At 40.0% G+C, this 21964-nt stretch overlaps 1 protein-coding gene across 2 annotated transcripts in view; it reads right to left on the bottom strand.

Annotated features, from left to right (window-relative positions):
- Positions 1–1346: 1346 nt before the first annotated feature.
- TMOD2 (tropomodulin 2) overlaps positions 1347–21964 on the bottom strand; it is a 65743-nt gene continuing 45125 nt past the window's right edge. The window contains exons 8-10 of one of the 2 annotated variants that reach the window (XM_015452464.4): positions 19935–20078; positions 11143–11287; positions 1347–9293 (exon numbers count right to left, since the gene is read on the bottom strand). In XM_015452464.4, coding sequence (XP_015307950.2) covers positions 9259–9293; positions 11143–11287; positions 19935–20078 — 324 coding nt within the window. In that variant the 3' untranslated portion in view covers positions 1347–9258. The remainder of the gene's footprint in view (positions 9294–11142; positions 11288–19934; positions 20079–21964) is intronic. The other variant, XM_015452465.4, reaches the window with a different exon arrangement.

Raw genomic sequence — 21964 nt, 5'->3', positions numbered from 1 at the left:
GGCCTATAGAGCAGATTAAGTCCAATGTTTCTTTGTTGATTTTCTCCCTACAAGATGGGTCCAATGCTGAAAGTGGGGTGTTGAAGTCCCCAGCTATTATTGTATTGAGGTCTCTCTCTCTCTTTCTCTTTAGTTCTAACAATATTTGCTTTATGTATCTGGGTGCTCCAGTATTGGGGGCACATGTATTTAAAATTGTTATATCCTCTTGCTGAATTGACCCCTTTATCATTATATAATGACCTTCTTTGTCTCTTCTTACAGTTTTCTCATGAACTCTATTTTGTCTGATATAAGTATAGTGACTTCTGTTCTTTTTTGGTTTCCATTAGCATGAAATATCTTTTTCCATCCCTTCATTTTCAGCCTGTGTATCTTTAAAGGAAAAGTGTTACCTGTATGCAACAGATCAGTCAGCCTTTTTTTAAAATGTTACTCAGCCCAATAAAAAGATAGTATGTCTTTTTACTGGGGAGTTTAGTTCATTTATATTCAATGTTATTACTGCTAAGTAAGGACTTACTCCTGCCATTTTGTTGTTTTCTAGTTACTTTATGGTTTTCTCTTCCTTCTTTCCTTCATTCCTGTCTTCCTTTTAGTGAAGATGATTTTCTCTGGTGGCATGATTTAATTTATTGCTCTGTTTGTGTGTTTTTGTGTGTATCCACATTAAGCTTTTAATAAACTAAAACATCAAAGTCTTTCTCCACACAGGTAGCAGTTAAGTTATATTCTCCTCATGCTATTTCTAAGTTGATTTTTAAAATTAACTGCTCTATTCATTATAACCCAATAGGCTGAAAGGGAGAACCTTTTAAACAAAATAATTACTATACCTCTTTGTCCAAGAGAAGGTGTGAAACAGCAAATACAGAAATTAGACACTGGCTCTTTATGTTTCTCAGTTGAACCTTACCAGCCTAAACTGAAATCCAAGAGTTGGGACAGAGTTCAGCAGAAGGGCAGGAAGAACAGCTTTTCCTGTTTTTCCAGGGTCAAACCTTTACAACATAACTTCATCATTTTTAGTGTTCAGTATTACAAATTACCAGAAGGGCTTTAAAAATAATAATAACGTAAATCCAAAGTTAGTGTAAAAAATTCAGGGTAAAATAGTTAACCTGTTTGGGCTTTCTGTATTCCTGTTCCCATTCATTCTAGTAAATTTTTAACTATTTAGCCAAATGTGTACATTTTTGTTTGATAACGAATTATTTCTCTCTGTTATGGCTACTTGTAGTTGTCTTGTTTCTTCATAATAAAGACATTTTATAGTTTTCTGCAGCCAACCATTTGTTTTAAAGAAACACTGTCTAAAAATTAGCCATATAAAAACCAGTCTTTACTTTTACTTCGAAAGGAAAGTTTATTAATTCCCAATGTTCTTTACATTTTCATTTGGAAATATCATTCCTGACAGAAATAGATACATTATATCTTTGAAAGCTAATTAATTAAAACAGTTTACATTTACCTTAGCATTAAGTCTGGCTGGCTAATTTCAAAGTATTAAAAATTGCACCTATTTGGGCCAACTGGGGTCCTGAATAATTATCCAGGGTAAAAGTATAATATTTCAAACTTTATACATTTTGCTTTATCACACATTTACTTTCCACACAATGTTCAACTTCACATTTAAAAGGCAAATTAGTCTTTAATTCCCTAATGAATATAATAGTCTTGATTTGATTGAAGTTTCAAATGGAAAATAAAACTATATGGAGTTTTCAGTAACTGCTTAGCCCAATAAATGTTGCCAATAGAAGTTTAAACACTTGTTTAAACAGTTTACAAAGTATTACTTCCTTTGTTATCTTCAAAACAACACAGACACACATAAAGTCACACATTACAGGCATCTGAACTGGTAAAATGTTACAGATTAGTGGCATGCAGATATTTTACATTTTTAAGTACAATGAAAAATGCTGCTTATTCATTTTCCTTGAAGAGATGAAAACAACTAAGCTAAAGGCTTAATTAAAATATAATTATTTCATGTATATAAGAGCTTTTGTTTTTAAACCAAAGTGGCGGAGATAAGAATTTTAGGTCAGAATAACTTATTTCTTAACTGAAGATTGTCACTGGCAACATTTGGTACTAAAATAAAATTTCCTCAAAAAGCACATTTCCTATTGATCTCATTTCACCATATGGCCGATTCCTATCTACTCACAGTTAGATTACCCAAAAGAAGTTTTAAATCCTGGGTCAGCCTCTCTCAATTGCACAGTATACTTTTGATTGGCTTCCCTCTGTTTCCTAGTCAATACTTACACACACACACACACACACACATACACACATACACTTTAAATAAGAGCCTACAAAAAATGCTGTGTTTACTGTGCTCAGTTTCTTTCTTTGCCTCCCCTCCTCTCCTTTCCCACTGGTTGAGGAGCAAGATAGTATATATTTTATTTATTTTTTTGAGATGGAGTTTTGCTCTTGTCACCCAGGCTGGAGTGCAGTGGTGTGATCTCGGCACACTACAACCTCCACCTCCTGGGTTCAAGCGATTTTCCTGCCTCAGCTTCCCCAGTAGCTGGAATTACACGCTCTTGCCACCAGGCCCAGCTAATTTTTTGTATTTTTAGTAGAGACGGGGTTTCACCGTGTTGGCCAGGCTGGTCTTGAACTCCTGACCTCAGGTGATCCACCTGCCTTGGCCTCCCAAAGTGCTGGGATTACAGGCATGAGCCACTATGCCCAGCCTAAATAGTATATATTTTTAAGTATCCTTTCAGAAAAGGCCGCTCATCCACAACTATTCTGAAGACAGTAAAGAACTGCTGAAGAGGAAGAAAAAACTGGCTGTGCAATAGTCAGACCTCCTCTGAACAAAGCCTCCTGGAGAAAAACAGAGCTGCAGTGGAGGCATTACTCACCCATGTTCATAGGCAATGGAAACGATTTAGAATCATAGGCTTGTCAAGTACTGGAGCTGGAAGGGACCTTAGGGAGCACTGAATCCACTCACTTCATTTTACAGATGAAATGAAGACAAGATAGATGGGAGAGTCTTGCCCAAAGTCACATACAGCTGGCATCCAAATCAGTATTGTTTCCCAAAAATATCACACGGTGGCAAATGGAGCATAACTCTGTGGGGCTGGACAACAGCTAAATTCAAGCAACATTTGTTCATTAAGCACCTACTATGTACAAGGCACCTTATGAGATGGTACTGAAGATACAAAGATGGATGAGACACAGTCCTGACTCCAAGGGCTTATGAAAGTCCTTGGAGGCCATGCTTCAAAACCTTTCCTAGCAGAAATATTACTGACCAGGGCTAAGGTTGCTGGTGATAACAAGGCAGCTGCTGCCCTGCAGAGCTGATCCCACAACAGGTGGCATTTTCTCCCCTTCACTATCTATCAGAACTAGTGCTTGTTACTCAGCTGCTAGGCATGAAAATTCTTGAAACCCTAGGGACACTCTTCTCTCCTAGGCCTCCAGTCATGCCTGAAGTCTTAGCCTCGCCCACCCGCAGCAATGACAGGAGAGCAGTCGTGCTCCAGACCCTCCCCTCAATTCTCAACTGCTCGCTTTCTCCCTTGTGCCCAGCCTTGGCCCTCTGCAAGGATTCTGACAATTTCCCAAGGTACTGTCAAAGTGACCCAGGAAAATGTCCTACCATATACATCACTGGTATCTAACTTCCACCCCCCATCAACCACCTCTCCCACCTCTATGTGGGAGCTGAAATAACTCCAGTCCCTGACGACACACCCAAGCCTCAATTACCCACACTCCAAAAGATGAGGAAGATGTAATGGTTGGTTAGAATAAAACCGATTCAAGAGGCAGTGGAAAATAGTGATTTGATAATAAAACTGATCTCTCACATTTGTATGGCGCTTTCCAGTTTATATAGTGTTTGTATCCAGTTATCTGATTATATTCTTACCACAACTCTGTGAGGTAGTTAGTGAAGATATTATTCCCATTTTATAGCTAAAGAACCTTAGGCTCGAGAGACCAAGTGGTTTGCCCAAAGTTACTCAGCTAAGGAAGTGTGGAGCCAAGTGTCCACGTTTCTTGACTCCAAATCCAGTGCTCTTCCCCCTATATAGTCTATAATTGGCAGGCAATTGAATGAATTGCCCATGATCATATACCTGCTAAGTGTTGGTGATGGGATTAGGATTCAGTCTCCAAATCTGTTAGTACGGTGCCCCTTCACCATACCAACTAGCTGGGCCAATGTGCTCAGAATCACTACCATGGAAGAGATCAGAAGAAAATCTAGTTAGTTAATTACTCTTTTCTGTGTCTAGGTTGTCAGCTCTCTCCTTCAGCCTCCCCCAAGTCAACAATGTATCCCAACTGGCAAAGCCTCTAAAACATGTACTGTTTCTAGAACAGAACCCAGAGTCAGGTTATAAATTTAAACTTGCAACTCCTCTTCCATTGGTCTACTGATTATTGAGTCATTGCTATTACAGACAGATGGGAAAGAGGTAAGCAGAGCAAATCTCAGTTCTGCCATTAAACAAATGTAAACCTTTAATTTCCATCCTCCTTCCCCACCTCGGTCAGCAATTTGACTTCTTAACTTCTGAACTACAAAGTAAAATCCAATCTGATCTAGTGCTGGGGAGTAGGAAAGCAGTGAATAACATCCCTGAAGTTCTTGGCGCTTTTCTCTGGCCAGTGTATCACAACAGGAGGCCCTATCGTGTGATTTTCCTCCAGTGGGCTCAGCTGGATGCTTCCAAGCACTCTCACACCTTTCCTTTGTGTGCGTCTCAGTACGTTAGCTTTAGGATTGGTTGAGTAGCAGGGATATTTGAGATGAAAGCAATAAGGGGAGGTAAAGGGAAGTTGCGAGTGGAAGGTAGAGCTAGGACCTTTCCTCTTAGTTCTCTGCTAATTAAAACGAAAACAGCTATTATTGCATCATTGGTGGAAGAGGGGAAGGAAGCTTCAGGATTGTGACTTAAAACCTGACTCCAGAAACAGTTCTACCGAATACAGGTAACATAGCACAGAACCTAGTGTTCTCAACTTCCTGCCCTCTGCCCTTTTTTGCTGATGCTATAAATACTTGAATTAAATATGGGATCTTCTTTGTAAAAAAGGCACTCGATCTACTCCCCAATCCCAGAAAGACATATAAAATTATATTAGTCCAGAATTTTTATGCTTCCTCTGTCTCCTTCATAGTGCCTAGGAGAGGGCTGAGTACATCATATCTGTGAACAAGGAAATAGCTGCACATGTGTTTGTAAATTCCAGAGGGCTATCTTACACTTAAAGCATGCTGATGCTTAACATTGGTTTTAAGAGTTTTCAGTTTGAGCATCTGAAATATTCTCATGGCAGCTATACGGAAGACATTGGTTTCCCTAATGCTGGTGCCCTGTCAGGGGCCATGTTTCTGTTGGAAGAGAAGCACCTGTTCTTTGGGCTGGTGTGCCAGTCTCCCCTTAGGGAAATTGGTTTGAGGAGTACAGGCACTGGGATGATTTCTGAGTTTTTAAATGAATGGACTTTTATTGTAAGATGAACTGCATGCCCCTCCAGGTTGGTAATCTTCTAACCTGGGCCTGCAGCAACTTGGACAGGGACAAGGGAAGTAGGGCTGGGAGACTGCGTCTCCCTCCAATCAATTTTCCAGATGAAGCCAAATACCTCATTACAGTATTTGATGATCTTTATGTACAAAATATTTATATACAATGAGCCCTACAAAGATGGAAGAAAGGGGCTTAATCATGTTGATGAGGATGGAATGTTAAATACATTAGGCAAATGGATAGATTTGGTGCTAGAACAACTAAATGATTTCTAGGCTTCTAATATTTATTTCCTAAGAGTCATCCTCTACATAGCTATAAAATGTGGTGGTTGGTAACATAAACTGCAAACTCTAGGGAGTAATTTCATATTTAACCTGGGCCTGCAGCAATTCTAAAAAGGACAAGGGAAGAGGACTGGGGAGAGAGCATCTCCCTTCAATCAGTTGTCCAGATGTAGCCAAATACCTAGTTAGATATCTGACAGTACACATGCACATACACACACGACACTTATTTACATTATACCCTCCAAAGATGAAAGAAACTAAGTCATTTAATCACGCTGATGAGGATGAAAACAGCTTCCAGTTATACACAATAAGCAGATGGGGAGCTGCAGTGCTGAACTAATCATATGATTTCTAGACTTCTAAGGTTTATCTCCTAAACATCATCTACATATGCCATAATAGATGTTGGTGATATGAGCCCACAAGTCCAGGTGAATGATTTTACACTTAAAGTGGACCTGCACAACTCTAAAAGTGGGGGGGAGATAGGCCTGGGGAGAAGTTATCTCCCTTCAATCAGTTATCCAAATATTGCCAAATATCTCAACACAGTATCTGGCAAAACAAATACATAGAAAAAAATTTTATATACATTATGCCCCATTACAATGGATAGCAAAGGATTAACTGTGCCCATGATGATGAAAGAGCTACCATTTCCACATACTTTGGGCAGAGAGAGGGATGAAGTCCTAGGCTAATTAAACGGTGGATAGGCTCCTCAAGTGTATATTTTTCTAAGGATTATCGTCAATATGTGCATACTCATGGAAACGCCACCTTTCAAGCCACTTTAAAAACACAAGTAATAATAAAACAAACTGATTAGTAATCAACATTTCATTTCGTAGACTCTGTTGCATGGGACCCAACTATTTTATAAGCTAAAAACAGTGCTATATTTTTGATAATTTTCCATTATCTTGCTTTAATACTATCAATAACTGCTTGTACAAAAGAAACAGCCATGGTTGAACTCTGATTTTTTTTTTTTTCTTGCTTTCTGCCAGAGTTTGCCAACAACTGCTTTAGCCCCCAGTTCACAGCACTGTGGGGCTGCAAGGAATGCTCTATAGGGTCCGGGATTTTAAGAGGCAAGGCAAGAAAGAGAGTGAGAAAAAAAAAAAAAGAAAAAGGCTTACTTGGAGAGGCAGGTCAGGGACTGAGCACTTAAATAGGTTTGTAACAAATCCAAAGAGGAGAAAAGACATCTAAGAGAAATGTTCTTCCCTTTGGCAACATGGTAAGCAAAACATATGTATAAAAAAATTTGTAATTTCACCCAGTGGTGTGCTGATGAATGCTTATCAACCAGCAATCTAGAGGGGGAGAAAGCCCCAGTTTCTTACATATTGCTAATTTCTGTGATGTAAATATTTCTACCACGGCCAATTTCAAGCCATTGTAGTAACAAGAAGTAGTGAACATGGAGTTGAGAGGATATGTTCAGTAGCATACTATTAAGTAGTATTTCTACATACATACCTACTAGATGTAAATAATCTTAAGAGGTTAGAAAATAGTAAAATGTAAGATTTTTGAGTATAGTATTTGTTACTTTTGTCCTTAATATAATTCATTCAATTGTAAGTACACATCATTTCATTTTAAATAATGGCTGTATTGAACAACCAGTTTGCAAAATTCTTGAAAATATAACAATTGGCAAGCCTGTACAAGTTGACTCCAACACATCACACCTAAATGGGTGAAAAGGAAGGAAAAATCAGACTGAAAACCATGAAACAGTATTTACTGTGTTTTTAAAATAGATAAGGAGATGAAGCCATAAACTAATTAAAGGATTTTTAGGGCCAAAGGTGTTAGAATATTCTGCTTATTGTGTTCTCAAAAATTAAAAAAATTTCAAGAAAATGAGATATTTCAAAGGACTTCAGAGACACAGCTGTGGGTACTTATAATACAGGTAAATGTCCAACTTTACAAGGGCTATCTTAAACAGATTCCATGTGTTTTACAAGCTAAATAGAATAACAGAATAATATATTAATCATTTTCCTATTCACTTGTTTTATTGCTACCAGGCAACTAAGGAACACTCGGTTACTAAACAAACTCTGGAATTTGTTTAGTAACAAATTAGAGAAAAGAAGAGAAAAACGACAATGAATTGGAAGGGAGGGGAGAAAGGAGGAATAGAGGGTGAGTTGCCTTGGGCAGTGTCAGAATGTCACCAATCACAACCTCAGGCACTGACAGTTATCAGAGTAGTGCACTTGAGCCAAAGGCTGCAGTCACCTGCTTCCTTAGTTTAGCATTGCATTTTTACACCACTACATCAAAAGATTAATGCACACTACAATGCAACCATTTCAGCTGTACTTTCACAGGCTTTGTCCTTGAGATGACACGCATCTGGATAAATGATAATTCACATTTTTCTCCTGACATTCGCAAATGTCTGGATGGATCATGTACTGCGGACAAAAGTCTAGATAATTAACCTGAATGTTCATCTTTCATCCTGTGATCTTGTTACACTAAAGACAAAGCCATAAATGTTTCTAAAATTTGCCAAAAAAATGCAATCATGTGCATCAGACAGCCTTAAGATACAATATTATTGTTTTATTCAGGAATGTACTGTTTTAAAAGCTTCTCTCTTACTAACATTTAGAAAATTTCTATCATGTTTGAAAAACTTTAAAACAGCTTTGTAAATAGTTATCCTTTAAAGTCATGTTAAAGATTCAATATATGTTGAATAGTCAGTAAAAGTAGGTGTGCTAATTCATTTTGCTACCTGTGAGTCTGGCTTGAAGCTACATTTGTGGGTTAACAAATAGACCTCTTTGCTAATACTGTTTTAAAGTGTCATAATGTTGTCTTGCTTTATGAAGATGACACTACTGATCTCCAATCAACAGGGCATGTGCATTTACTGATTTTTCTGGAACGAAGACAGAATTTGTGCTAAATTGGTCACATTTTCACATGCAGTGAAAGATTGGCAATACTAACTTCTTATGTGGTCAGCAGAACACTTCTGATGTATTTAGCCTAACTCAAAGCTATGCATGTAAACAGAGATAGGCCTCTATCATAATCACAATTACAAACACATATTATACACTAAATTCCTTTCAATGATTAAAAAAAAAAGTTCATGTAAGAAAGCAAGACAACCCAATAAGAAAGTGGTTAAATTCATTTTCCACGTCGTCACTCTCTAAAATCTGCATCAGTCCATTTGTCAAGTTGCCAGAAGTGCCCATGAGCAAATAAAACAATTGTATATATTACAAAATCCAAGATAAATAAGTAGTGCTAAAAAAGAATAACAATTAAATTATTAGTTATGTGGTTAACGGAAATGAACAAACTTTGATAAAATGGTCCCGATGGGGAAGAAGAAGAGTATTTGTTTTTCAATGGCCACACCACGGTGAAACTTCACTCCTCCCTGAGGATGTTTACCTTCTGTCTGCTTCAACTCTCTTCTTACGAACTAGGTAAGAAAGAAAGGAATAAAAAGACAAATTGAAGGGATACTTCTTAAATTCCAGATGAACAGCATTAATTACATAAGATGACAATCTCACACGCTTGAGGATCTAGTTATCTTAAATGTTAATACTCAACCATGACAATCAATGGAAATGATAAAATAATCCAGTGTCTGGTGGAATTTACATTTAAATACAGGTATGTCTGATAGTTGGGTACTCGAGTGTTAGAACGTTCGCATTTCTATGGGGTAGAAATTCCAGAAGAGACCTGTGAAACTATGCACTTTGACTATTTTCATGGCCGTTTATCCATGGCACTAGCAACTCTGTCACCAACTGGCTTTAACTAACTCTTCACAATCTTTTAATGCTGATTATGGGTTGAAGTCTGGAAGGAGATGCAAATAGTTCAAAGATTCTAAAACTCTTCTAAATAAAAACTCTTAAATATCAACCTACAGGAAGGTATGATTCAGTTAGCAAGCAAACTCAGAGATTAATTTCTATTAACCTGATGTTTAGGATCGAAGAAGTGGCCCAGACTGCCTGTTTCCCAGTTCCTGCAACCCTCTTTTTCCACCTTTCACTTTCCCAGCTGCAGGCTCTCCTGGTCACTGGGAAGAGGGCTATTGAACCTTCTTGGATTTGGTAAAAATGTGCCCTGGCTGTAGTCTTGCTCTAACTCTCCACTTTAAATAGCCTAGCTCCGGCCTAGGCTCTTGCCCACAGATGCCGCTGCTTGGACGTAGGCTGCCCTATTTTCTTTAGACCTCTTGTTTTGCCTGTTTTCCTTTGGTCTCCATGTTGTTTGGTTGTGGACCCAATGTGCTTTTCCCAGGTGTCTTCTGACTGCTGCTTCCACTCTTCCCCAAATCCCTATTTGCCTGTCTGCCCCTTGGCCTCACCCTGTGTACCCCCCAGGTAAGTACCATCACATGTCCAGCCAGCTTCCTGATGCCACACACTACACCTTGCCTAGGCCTCAGGGTCTTGGCAAAGCCTGTCTGGACAAGGAATTGGATACTAACCTTTATTTGCCCCTTCTTGTTCTAACCTTTAGCTTGTATCTTGCTCACTATCTGAGTCCTCCTTGAGGCCAGCACTGTACCTGGTGGAACGCCTTGCCCAGTTCCTCCACCCAAGATCTGGCATTCTGTCCCTGAACCTCAAACTGGGGATTGAAGCCTGCTGTTGACTGACTGACCGCTTGCCAAATGGATGTCTCCTCCTAGATGTCCTTTTGCCAGGCTGCTCCAGGTGGCTGGGATATCCTCAGACCAAGTTTTCCCAGTTCCATTCCTCTTTGCTATGGTTGATCAGGATATGCCCCACCTCTAACAGAAGAAATGCCAGGGATCCTCAGCAACAAGTGGCCACAGGAAAAGCTGAAGGGGCTAACTGAAAAGGCAACTTCTAAGTTTAAACTTCATAATGTAGCTCCATGTTTATATCACATGTAAAGTGCCAAAGTATCAGACATATCCATATTTAGAACTAAGTACCAAAGCAGTCAGAAGTCAAACATAATTATCTGGTGCATGTAACAACACAAGGTGATTACATGTAAGTAAAAGAGAAGCAAATACACAAAAGAAATCAAGCAAAAATCAAAGGCTACCTGGAAAATAGAACAAACTTCTTTTTTGAGAAAATGCTATGATGTAACTTAAACACTGCGAGGACCACAAAGACTCCTATGACCATGTATTATAATAATGTGTCTTATATGAAGAAGTGAGTGACATCAGAGGCCAATGGAATGGTATCTGTAAGATGTTGCATCTGAAGTGGAGAAGTGAATGCTTATGCTCTTCTAATGGTTAACAGCACATATTATGGCTGAATTACCCAGGTCATTATTCTTTGTGATGGCAGCTGCCACCCTTGTTCGTGGCCCTTGCTTGGTAAACTGGTATCCAAACTTGAGGATCCTTGAATTCTCCTCCAGCATCTGGGCAATTTCCATCTCTACAGCTGTTCCCAACTGCTGCCTCTGGTTGCAGGTGCAGACACATGCGCAGGATGACCAAGAAGGAAGAGGAAACAGTTACTTGCACAGGAAAAAGACAAGGCTACTTGCTAGACAAAAAGGCAAAGAGGCAAAGGTCTCAAATTAAAAGGTACAGAGTCACTTGAGATGTTTTCTCTCATAATCATTTGAATCCTGTTCCTTGTCTAGAAGCAAAATCCAACAGACAGCTGAGTTCGCTGGTGTCCTACAGCTGAAAAAACTAAGCAAATTGTTTATGAAGGAAAGGATAATTCCAGAATTAAAATGAAAGCAAAACTAATATTTGGTGTTTTGAATTCATCCCAGTATCTGTGGTTTAAACAAAGTGTGTTTTAAAAATAATGAAACTATTTTGTAGCAGCCAATCCAATTACTAAATTTTTATTTTATTTTTTTTACTTTTCACCTAGGAAATTCTTATTTACTTATTGTGGTAAAATATACATAAAATTTTGCCATTTTAAACTGCACAATTCAGTGGCATATAGTACAATCACAATATTGTGCAACCATTACCATTATTCATTTCCAATACTTTTTCTTCTTTTTTATAAAATGTTTTTATTTTTGACTTTTGTGGATACACAGGTATATTATATTTATGGGGTACATAAGATATTTTGACACAGGCATATAATGCATAATAATCACAAGAGGGGACATGGGGTATCCATCACTTCAAGCATTTATCCTTTCTTTGTGTTACAATCAATCTAATTCTACTTTTTAAATTTAAAATGCATAAGTTATTGTGGATTATAGTCACTCTGTTGTCACTGTGTTGTGCACAAATTATATTTGTGCTATCAAATATAATTTTTTAATTCTGGGATCCATATCCAAAAATAATTAAAGATCTCAACCTATGGGCTGTTGTCTCTCAGCAGAATCTCATTAGGTGATTCTGAGCAGCTTTATTGTGGTTTGAACCATGTACACTTTTGGATGAATCAGCAAACTCTGAAGGCGGGCTACAAAAAAATCTCCAACTTGTTTAAGTTTGTGGGAAAAGTTTTTTTTTTTTGAGACGGAGTCTCCCGTGTCGCCCAGGCTGGAGTGCAGTGGCGCAATCTCAGCTCACTGCAAGCTCCACCTCCTGGGTTCACACTATTCTCCTGCCTCAGCCTCCTGAGTAGCTGGGACCACAGGCGCCCGCCACCACGCCTGGCTAATTTTTTTGTATTTTTAGTAGAGATGGGGTTTCACCGTGTTAGGATGGTCTCGATCTCCTGACCTCGTGATCCACCCGCCTCGGTCTCCCAAAGTGCTGGGATTACAGGTGTAAGCCACTGCACCCAGCAGGGAAAAGGCTTTTTTGTTTGAGACATAAACTAATAAAAAAATAAAAAAGAGGGTTTTTTTTTCCTTTTTTCTTTTTTTAATAGGGAGGTCATGCACTGTGGCTCCACCTGTAATCCCAGCACTTTGGGAGGTCGAGGCAGATGGATCACTTGAGGTCAGGAGTTCGAGACCAGCCAGGGCAACACGGTGAAAGCCCGTTTCTACTAAAAATACAAAAAATTTGCTGGGCATGGTGGCATGCACCTGTAGTCCCAGCTATTCGGAAGGCTGAGGTAAGAGAATCACTGGAATCTAGGAGGCGGAAGTTGCAGTGGACCGAGATTGTGCCACTGCACTCCAGCCTGGGTGACAGAGTGAGACTTTGTCTCAAAAAAACAAAAACAAATAGGGGCATGTAAATATGGGAATTTAAAATTTAAGGGACAAAGTATACTTTGTCCCTTAATTTTAAATATAACTGTACGAGTTATATTTTTTCATAACACAGTCATTACATTTCAAAAAATAAGGCTGGGTGCAGCGGCTCATACCTGTAATCCCAGCACTCTGGAAGGCTGATATGGGCAGATCATGAGGTCAGGTGTTTGAAACCAGCCTGGCCAACATGGCAAAACCTTGTTTCTACTAAAAGTACAAAAACTAGCTGGGTGTGGTGGCAGGTGCCCTTAGTCCCAGCTACTCAGGAGGCTGAGGCATGAGAATCGCTTGAACCCGGGAGGCACAGGTTGCAGTGAGCTGAGATTGTGCTACTGCATTCCAGCCTGGGTGACAGAGTAGACTCCATTTCAAAAAAAAAAAAAAAAAAAAAGTACAGGCTTGTTTGGAAAATGCAAATTAAAATGTATATAAAACATAAAAGTTCCCTTACTTCAACATTCCCATTCCCCACAGAGAAAGCCAGATTGGCGTGCACTATGTAGTGTTCTAAACATTTTCTATGCATTCACACATCTACACAATCACTTGTACATCTATGCTTTTTTCACATAAATGGATTACACTAGCATGTTGTTTTGAAGTGTGTTTTTATTTTTCATTTAACATTAAGGATATCTTTTCATGTTGGTAAATATACATTTACCTCATCCATATAAAGAACTGTGCCACATCCCATTGCAGTGATGGATCATAGTGTATTTAGCCAGGCCTTACTGACTTACTGTTACATTGCATTCTATTTCCACTATTCCAAACAAAACTGTAGTGAGCTTCCCTCCCCCCAGTGCATCTTGGGGCATTTCTGCAAGTATGCTTGTAGGACAAATTATAGCTGGGTCAGAGGGCAAGCATGTTTCCAGTTCTGGTATATTACTGACTTACTGTCAAAGGTTATGACAGCTTTTATTCTTGCTAACTGTACGAGTGTTACTGCTTTCCCTACCCTAGCCAAATAAGATACTACTTACCTTTTTAATCTTTGTCAATACACTTTGTGAAAATTTATATTTCTTTTATATTTATTTAACTCCCTTAATTTGCATTTGTCAAATGATGAATAAGAACAATGAATTTTCTTATGGATTTATATTTCTTTTTTCTCAGGAACTACCAATCCATGCCATTTGCCCATTTTTCTACCAGCTTACGGTTCCTGTATTTTGTGTTTTTTAACTTGATTTGTAGGTTTCTTGTATGTTAGGAAATTAGCCCTTTGTCAAATGCGCTGAAACCATTTTGCTCTGTTTGTCTTTTGACTCTCATTTTGTCACTATCAGAACTTGTTTTTCATTTTCATATGGTCAAATTTATCAATCTTCTAGATATCATGTTTAGGAAGCCTCTCTACTCTTCCTGATTTCTTCCATTTGGTTTATGATTTAATATATTTTAATGTTTAAATCTTTATTTCATCTGGAATGAATTTTAACGTAAGAGTGAAGATAGGGCCAGGCATGGTGGCTCATGCCTAAAATCCCAGCACTTTAGGAGGCTGAGGCTGGCGGATCACCTGAGGTCAGGAGTTTGAGACCAACCTGGTGAACATGGTGAAACTCCGTCTCTACTAAAAATACAAAAATTAGCAGGGGGTGGTGGCATGCGCCTGTAATCCCAGCTGCTTGGGAGGCTGAGGCAGGAGCATCACTTGAACCTGGGAGGCAGAGGTTGCAGTGAGCCGAGATGGCGCCATTGCACTCCAGCCTGGGTGACAAGAGTGAAAGAAACTCCATCTTAAAAAAAAAAAGAAAAAAGAATGAAGATAGAGACCCAATTCAATTTTGTTCCAAAATGCTAGCAAATTATCCTACCATCTTTTGTTTCATTCTTCCCTGATTTGAATCTGCTTTATCGCTCTGCTAGTCTATTTTTGTGCCAGTACCATACAATCTTGATCACTTTGTAATAAGTTAAAAACGTATACCTTTTAAATTTGGAAAATTTAAATATGGAGTAGATGAAGAAGAAAAGTTTATGGCTTGCATCCCAAGCAAGTTTTAAGGCTTATCTCTTTGCTTTTCTCTTTCTCGTCATCCAGCAACCCCTCAAATGAGTCTCTCCTCGAGAACTTAACACAATGTGATATTTCCAGTTAGACAATAATAATTATGGGCATCCACCGTGTAGAGATTAACGCTTTAAGCATCATGAGTCAATGGGAGGGAGTGGCAGCAAAAAAGTAAGAGAAGCTGACCTCAGATTTTCATGAGCAACTTTAGCAAATGTCATAGTTTAGAATAGTGGGACTGTATCAAGGAATGAGCCCCGAGCTAAGGTTAGGGCTGCCATTACTATGGCTTGTGCCCCTGGAGCATTTGAGTCCTGGACTTGGGTAACTTGCAGTGTTAATGCAATGGTCAAAAGTTACCCCAAATCACCTATATTCCCAAGTATCTGAGTCCCTCCTCTCCAAGTAGCTGGCTATTTCCCCAATAGTTTAAATTCTGCTCAGCATCCTTACAGCTGCTTTGTTGTGCAATAAAAGGCAAATCCACACTTACTCGCCCTTGATTTGAATGTTCTATTTATATAGACATCAACTGTAATTTCTTTAGAGTTTTCTGTATTTTGTAATAAATCTTGGATGACATTCTGGCAAAGCAGTAAAACAAACACCATCTCTGCTTTTATGTTAACTTAAACTATTAATATAATCTGGAATCAAAAATAGGAAATATTAATAATAGAATAACAGCTTTTAGTTTTGTTTTTTTGAGGGGGAGGAAGGAGATGCTAATAGCTACATAAAAGACTTAGAAGCTGAAGAAAATTATATTGGGGGCATATAAAAAAGGGGAGGAATTAATGTAACATACACTATGTTTCTTCCTCAGCCTGTATCTTTTTTTGGATTTGAGGTCTCTTTTTTACACAAACCCAGGACAAATAGATGGGCATCAAAATTTCTTACAATTTGGATATATATTTTTTCTATATACTTAAATTATGTAAGTATGTAGTATATTAAATTATATAACTTTTATTATGGTATATATTTTATATATATATAATATGGTATACATATGGTATATATTTTATTTTATATATATATATATAAAGATGAGGTATTGCTATGTTGCCCAGGCTGGACTTGAACTCCTGGACTCAAGGGATTCTCTTGCCTCAGCCTCCTAAGTAGGTAGCTGGGACTAGAGGCCCAGGCTCTTTTTCCATTTTAAGTCACCAAACACAAAGGGGGAAAACTAGAAACAAATGTTTATGCATATCTTCAAATCACCTTCTGTTTTTTTTCTAAGTGACCTCTTTTATCTACTCAAATTTATTTAGCAGTTCCCCATCTGTTTCTTTTATGTGCATCACTGATTGTTCTTCCCGCAGGGGCACCTGATTAAATCACTGCATATTGACCTGGAGCCTAGCCCAGCAGTCTGCCCCTGGTGGTGGATTCTCAGCAGGCCTTCATTTCGGTGCAGCTGCCTACTGCTGTGCTGTTAAATTGGTCTTGGCTTCTGGTTCTGCCTGAGGAAACTGTCTTACAGATTATTTTATTTCAAACCCCTCATTTGATAGATAAGGAAACTGAGATTACTTCTAACAGTCTATGAGTCAATGAACACAATTTGGATGTAGGACAAGTTTTGACCCTGAATTTCCTCATTTCTTAAGTAAAGCAAATAATTTTTTCCAATTCCTCTAGAAAATCGAGAGAGAGAGAGAGAGAGAGAGAGAGAGAGAGAGAATAGACAGGGTCTAGCTCTGTTGTCCAAACTGGAATGCAGCGACACATCCATAACTGACTGCAACCTGGAACTCCTGGGCTCAGGTGATCCTCCTGTCTCATCTTCGCAATGCATTGGGATTACAGGTGTGAGCCACCACACCCGGCCTCTCTAGAAAATCTTAATCCTCCTTGTCATATACAAATAAAGAGAAGCCAGGCTGGGCATGGCGGGGCTCATGCCTGTAATCCCAGCACTTTGGGAGGCTGAGGCAGGAGGATGGCTTGAGCCCAGGAGTTGGAGACCAATCTGGGAAATATAGTGAGACCCTGTCTCTACAAAAAATTTTAAAATTAGCTGGGCATGGTAGTGCGTGCCTGTAATCCCAGTGACTCAGAAGGCTGAAGCGGGAGGATCACTTGAGCCAGAAAGGTGGAGATTGCAGTGAGGCCAGATTGCATCATTGTACTCTAGCCTAGCCACAGAGTGAGACTTTGTCTCAAAACAAACAAAAACAACCAAACAAAAAAAAGACGAAATAAAGAGAAGCCATTTCGGAAGCAAAATGAAAGATTACAGTTGAAAAACTACATAAATCCATTCCTAGATGGCTGAGGAAGGGTGATGAGGTTGATTTAGCGGGGATTTTAGGGAGCAAATTCTTTGTACTTCAGGGTTTTTTTTTTTTTTTTTTTTGAGACAGGGTCTCACTCTGTCGCCCAGGCTGGAGTGCGGTGGCATGATCTTGGCTGACTGCAACCTCTGCCTCCTGGGTTCAAGTGATTCTCGTGCCTCAGCCTCCTCAGTAGCTGGGATTATAGGCGTGAGCCACCACGCCTGGGTAATTTTTGGATTTTTGGGCAGAGATGGGATTTCATCATGTTGGCCAGGCTGGTCTCAAATTCCTGACCTCAGGTGATATGCCCGCCTTGGCCTCCCAAAGTGCTGGGATTACAGGCTGTACTTCAGGGTCTTCTTTATATGCATTGCCAAAAGCTGCTCTATTCTAAATTTTCACAATTCTAGCTCATTCTAGCCTCATTCTAACTCAATACTAGGCATAGAGTTGCCAGGTTTAGCAAATAAAAATACAGGACACCCAGTTAAGTTTGACTTTCTCATTAACAACACATATTTTTTTTAGTATAGTATAAGGTATCCCAAATATTTGATGACACATGCTAAATTGATATATCATTTATCTGAAAGCCAAATTTAACTGTATTTTATGTGGCAACCTTAGCTAGGTGGTATCTTTTTTTTTTTTTTTTTTTTTTTTTTGAGACGGAGTCTCGCTGTGTCTCACAGGCTGGAGTGCAGTGGCGTGATCTCGGCTCACTGCAAGCTCCGCCTCCCGGGTTCACGCCATTCTCCCGCCTCAGCCTCCCAAGTAGCTGAGACTACAGGTGCCCGCCACCACGCCCGGCTAGTTTTTTGTATTTTTAGTAGAGATGGGGTTTCACCATGTTAGCCAGGATAGTCTCGATCTCCTGACCTCGTGATCCACCCGCCTCGGCCTCCCAAAGTGCTGGGATTACAGGCTTGAGCCACCGCGCCTGGCCAGCTAGGTGGTATCTTGTAAGGAATTAGAGACAGAGTGTGTGATACTATTTCAGCTATGAGGTTTCACAATGGCCTAAATCCGTAAAAAGAGTTAAATATACTTTCAAACAGGGTATTCACTTCTGTGTTAGTTCCCCTGGAAATATTTACTAAGTGCCCACTTAGCTTCTTTCTGATATGAGTCTATTCAACAAATATCCCTGAGTGATCACTTCTGTTCACTCCCTTCATATTTCTCTCTGGCTTGTTTCCTTACTCCCCCACACCCTGATGCCACTTTCTAATTTACTAGCAGCTGGACATATGCTAGGATACACAGCATCAAACTTCCTGAGTGTGCAGAGCCCTGTGTGGCACATCCCCTGGGGTGCTGCCTCCACATCTCTGTGTCTGGGAAAGCTGTTTTGGTGGCACATCCCTTCTGGCAGGATGAGAATGAAAAAGCTCCTGTCTCCTGGTGGGCTTTCCGTGTTCCTCTGGCAACAAACATCAGAAGTCCAAGGCCAGAGGGCCTGCAGTAAAACAGTCTGCTTGTCTTGGTTAGCAAAGACAGAGAGTAGAGCCTCCATGGGAACTGTTGGGAGTTTCCAGGGTTAGGCAACAGTTCTGGGTGGCACTCTGCAGCTTTATCAGTTCTTGGAGGGTCTGGACCAGGAAATTTCCCAGAGATGGCCCCCAGACATGCAAAGGATGCTCTAAGCAGCAGTCACCTCCCCAACTGTCTCTCCCACCACCCCACAGGGGAACGAATGCTCATACCACAAGTCTCCTTGGTCTCTCCTTTCCAAGGCCCTTTCTTTTCAAGATACAGTGTCTGGAACCCCATCACAGACCCTCCCCCGTGGCCAGAGGAGCAGGGCTCAGCATCATGGCTGATCACTGAGAGTTGCTGTCTGTGGGCAGGACTCAGCTGAAGCCAGCAGAGCAACTCGGAAGGCACTGCAGGCTGATGCTGGGAAAAAGAGGTTGCCAGGCAGGAAGAGTTGGCTCTAGGGAAAAGCACCTTGCTTTGGCTGCAGATGGGAACCTGAGAAATGCTGCGGTCATGATCAATGAGATTGTGATCAGACCACAGTCTCATGGGTGTGGCCTGCCACTCTAAGCCAGACCATCTTCTAGAACCCTGATTCCTTTAAATAGGCTCTCTGCAGCCAGCATCAGACTGCAGGAGCCTGCCTCTGCTCTTTTGGTTGTAGAAGTCTTCAGCCAAGGAAAAGAAATCTGAATCTTTGGCCATGGCCACCCTGCTTTCTCTGTTAGTGACAGTCCCACTGAGAAGCAAAAGTAAGGCTGGGATAGGACAGGGCAGAGATACATGCCAAAAGGCAACAATGATGAGACTGAGTAAAGCAGCTGTCAACACCTCTGCCACCACCTCCTCGCTTTCTTTTCTTGAGCCTGACTAGCCTAGGGTTGTGGGTAGATGGCTCTTTATGTCCCAGGCTGCCCCACTGTACATTGTTTGATTAGTAACATGCTCTTCTGCACATCCTCCATGGGCCAGAAATGGTTATAAAACTTACAGGAAATCCAGTACATCAAATGGAGTCACACACAGAACTGTGTCTTTTAACTCATTTCTTGTGGCATTTCCCCTGCTCACTGCACACCCTGTGAGTTGGCTTTGCCTGTTCTCTGGCCTTCCTTACCTGGTTGTCAATCTTGATCTCTGTCAAGGTGTCATTTTCTTTCAGTGCCTCTACCAGGGCCAGGATTCCAGTTCCAGTGATAAAATTGGATTCTATGTTTAGACTTGTCAAAGTCTTGTTTACTTTCAGCATGTCTGCAAAAGCCTTATGATGCAAAAAGAAAAAAACTTAGAATTAAGTTAGAATTTCTAAAGATTAATTTACTAAACGCCTCACTCCGAAATTAAATACAGATGTTTTCTAGCACTTAAAGAAAACTTTCACCAAATCATACTTTCACTTCCAAGTAACAAAGATACAATTTAAAACCGCAATTAAAATATTTCAGTCCAGCAGTCTAGACATAAATTTCACATACTTGCAAAAACTTTTTTTAAAAAAAGATACTGACATAGGATTATTGATTTTTTTTTTGTTAAGTAGAGACATTAAAAAAACACTGTTTTCTTTTCTTTTCTTTTTTTTTTTGAGAAAACACATTTTAACATTAGAAAAAAGGTAGAAAGGACATAATCCCAGAAAACCCAGTTTTTTTCCTTTTACTATGAATTGATTAAAAAAAAAACTTTACCATTGACTAGTACTTGGACACTACTGATTTAGTTATATTATTTCAGATCATCTATAAATCAGAATTTTAAAAAGATAACTTTTGGAACAAAATCACCACTGAGGGTGGCAAACCCATGGGAGACTCCAGTTTGAGACAGCAGACTGCACATGTGCACCTGCCGGCTCTCTTTACTCCCAAAGTTTCCCACCACCAGGAAGAAATAATATAATTTTTAAGAGACTGAAATTCTCAACATGCAAGAAAACAAAACAAAACAAAAGGCCATTATCTTGAGAAATTGCTGAAATACAGAAAATAGAAAGATCGACAGATAAATTAGCACAAGCACGTTGTTGCCTGAGCTGCTAGAGATAGGTTCCATTTGGGGCAATTCCTTAAAGAACTGCCTTAGGAACAGATGGAACAGCTAAGGCAGATGGAGAGCATACTATCCCTCCCAGCACCTTCCAGGAAAAAGAGCAGCTGCCAGCACAGCTATCAATGAAGTCTCCCAGGAAGAGCCTCTGGTGAAGGTGCTGCGAACTGTGAGAGAAGCAGTGCGGAAACGGAGGCGCCTCCAGACCTTCATACCAGTACAGTGTGGGGGGAAAAGGGGAAAGGCAGCTCTGCCAGGAAGGAAGTACAGTATTCCCCGCAATCTGCGGTTTCAGTTACGTGCTGTCAACCGCAGTGGGAAAATGTTAAATGGACAACCTCAGAAATAAACAATTCTTAAGTTTTAAATCGCATGCCGTTCTGAGTGGTGTGATGAAATCTTGTGGTCTATGTCGCCCAGGAGGTGAATCACCTCTTTGTCCAGTATCTCCATGCTGTCCCTGCCTATGAACCAATGACATTGTCTGCTTTTGACATCCAACTATTGACATCGTCATGGCTGGATGAGCCAGGATCACCGGAGGCAGATGATCCTACTTCTGACAAATGGTCAGAAGGGCAACAGTAGCCTAACACAGTCCCCTTGCCTATGTCATTCACCTCACTTCATCTCATCACACAGACATTTTACCATCTCACGTCATCACAAGTGGGAGGAGGATAGTACAGTAAGATATTTGAGAGAGACCATATTCACACAACTTCTATAACAGCATATTGTTATTACAATTGTTCTATTAGTTATTGTTATTAATCTCTTACTGTGCCTAGTTTAAAAATTAACATTATTATGGGTGTGTAGTATAGGAAAAGACATAGCACATATCGGGTTTGGTACTATCTATGGTTTCAGGTATCCACTGGGGGTCTTGGAACATATCCTCTGCAGATAAGGGGACTACTATATATTGAAAGGTGTCCCTCCCAGAATGAAGTCCTCCTAACTGTAGTGATTGCAGGGGACTCTCAGGCTGCCTGTGGGCTCCTTATACACATACTGCAGAGAAGGTGGCAGGTCAGCACACCTGCGGCTGAAAAAAGGTCTCACTCATACATTCAAAAAAGACTATTTGTCAGGCTT

Source organism: Macaca fascicularis, chromosome 7 (genome assembly GCF_037993035.2).
Source record: "Macaca fascicularis isolate 582-1 chromosome 7, T2T-MFA8v1.1".
Classification (NCBI taxonomy): domain Eukaryota; kingdom Metazoa; phylum Chordata; class Mammalia; order Primates; family Cercopithecidae; genus Macaca; species Macaca fascicularis.
Note: the sequence above shows the minus strand (reverse complement) of the source record. Positions and strands in the feature narration are given on the sequence as shown.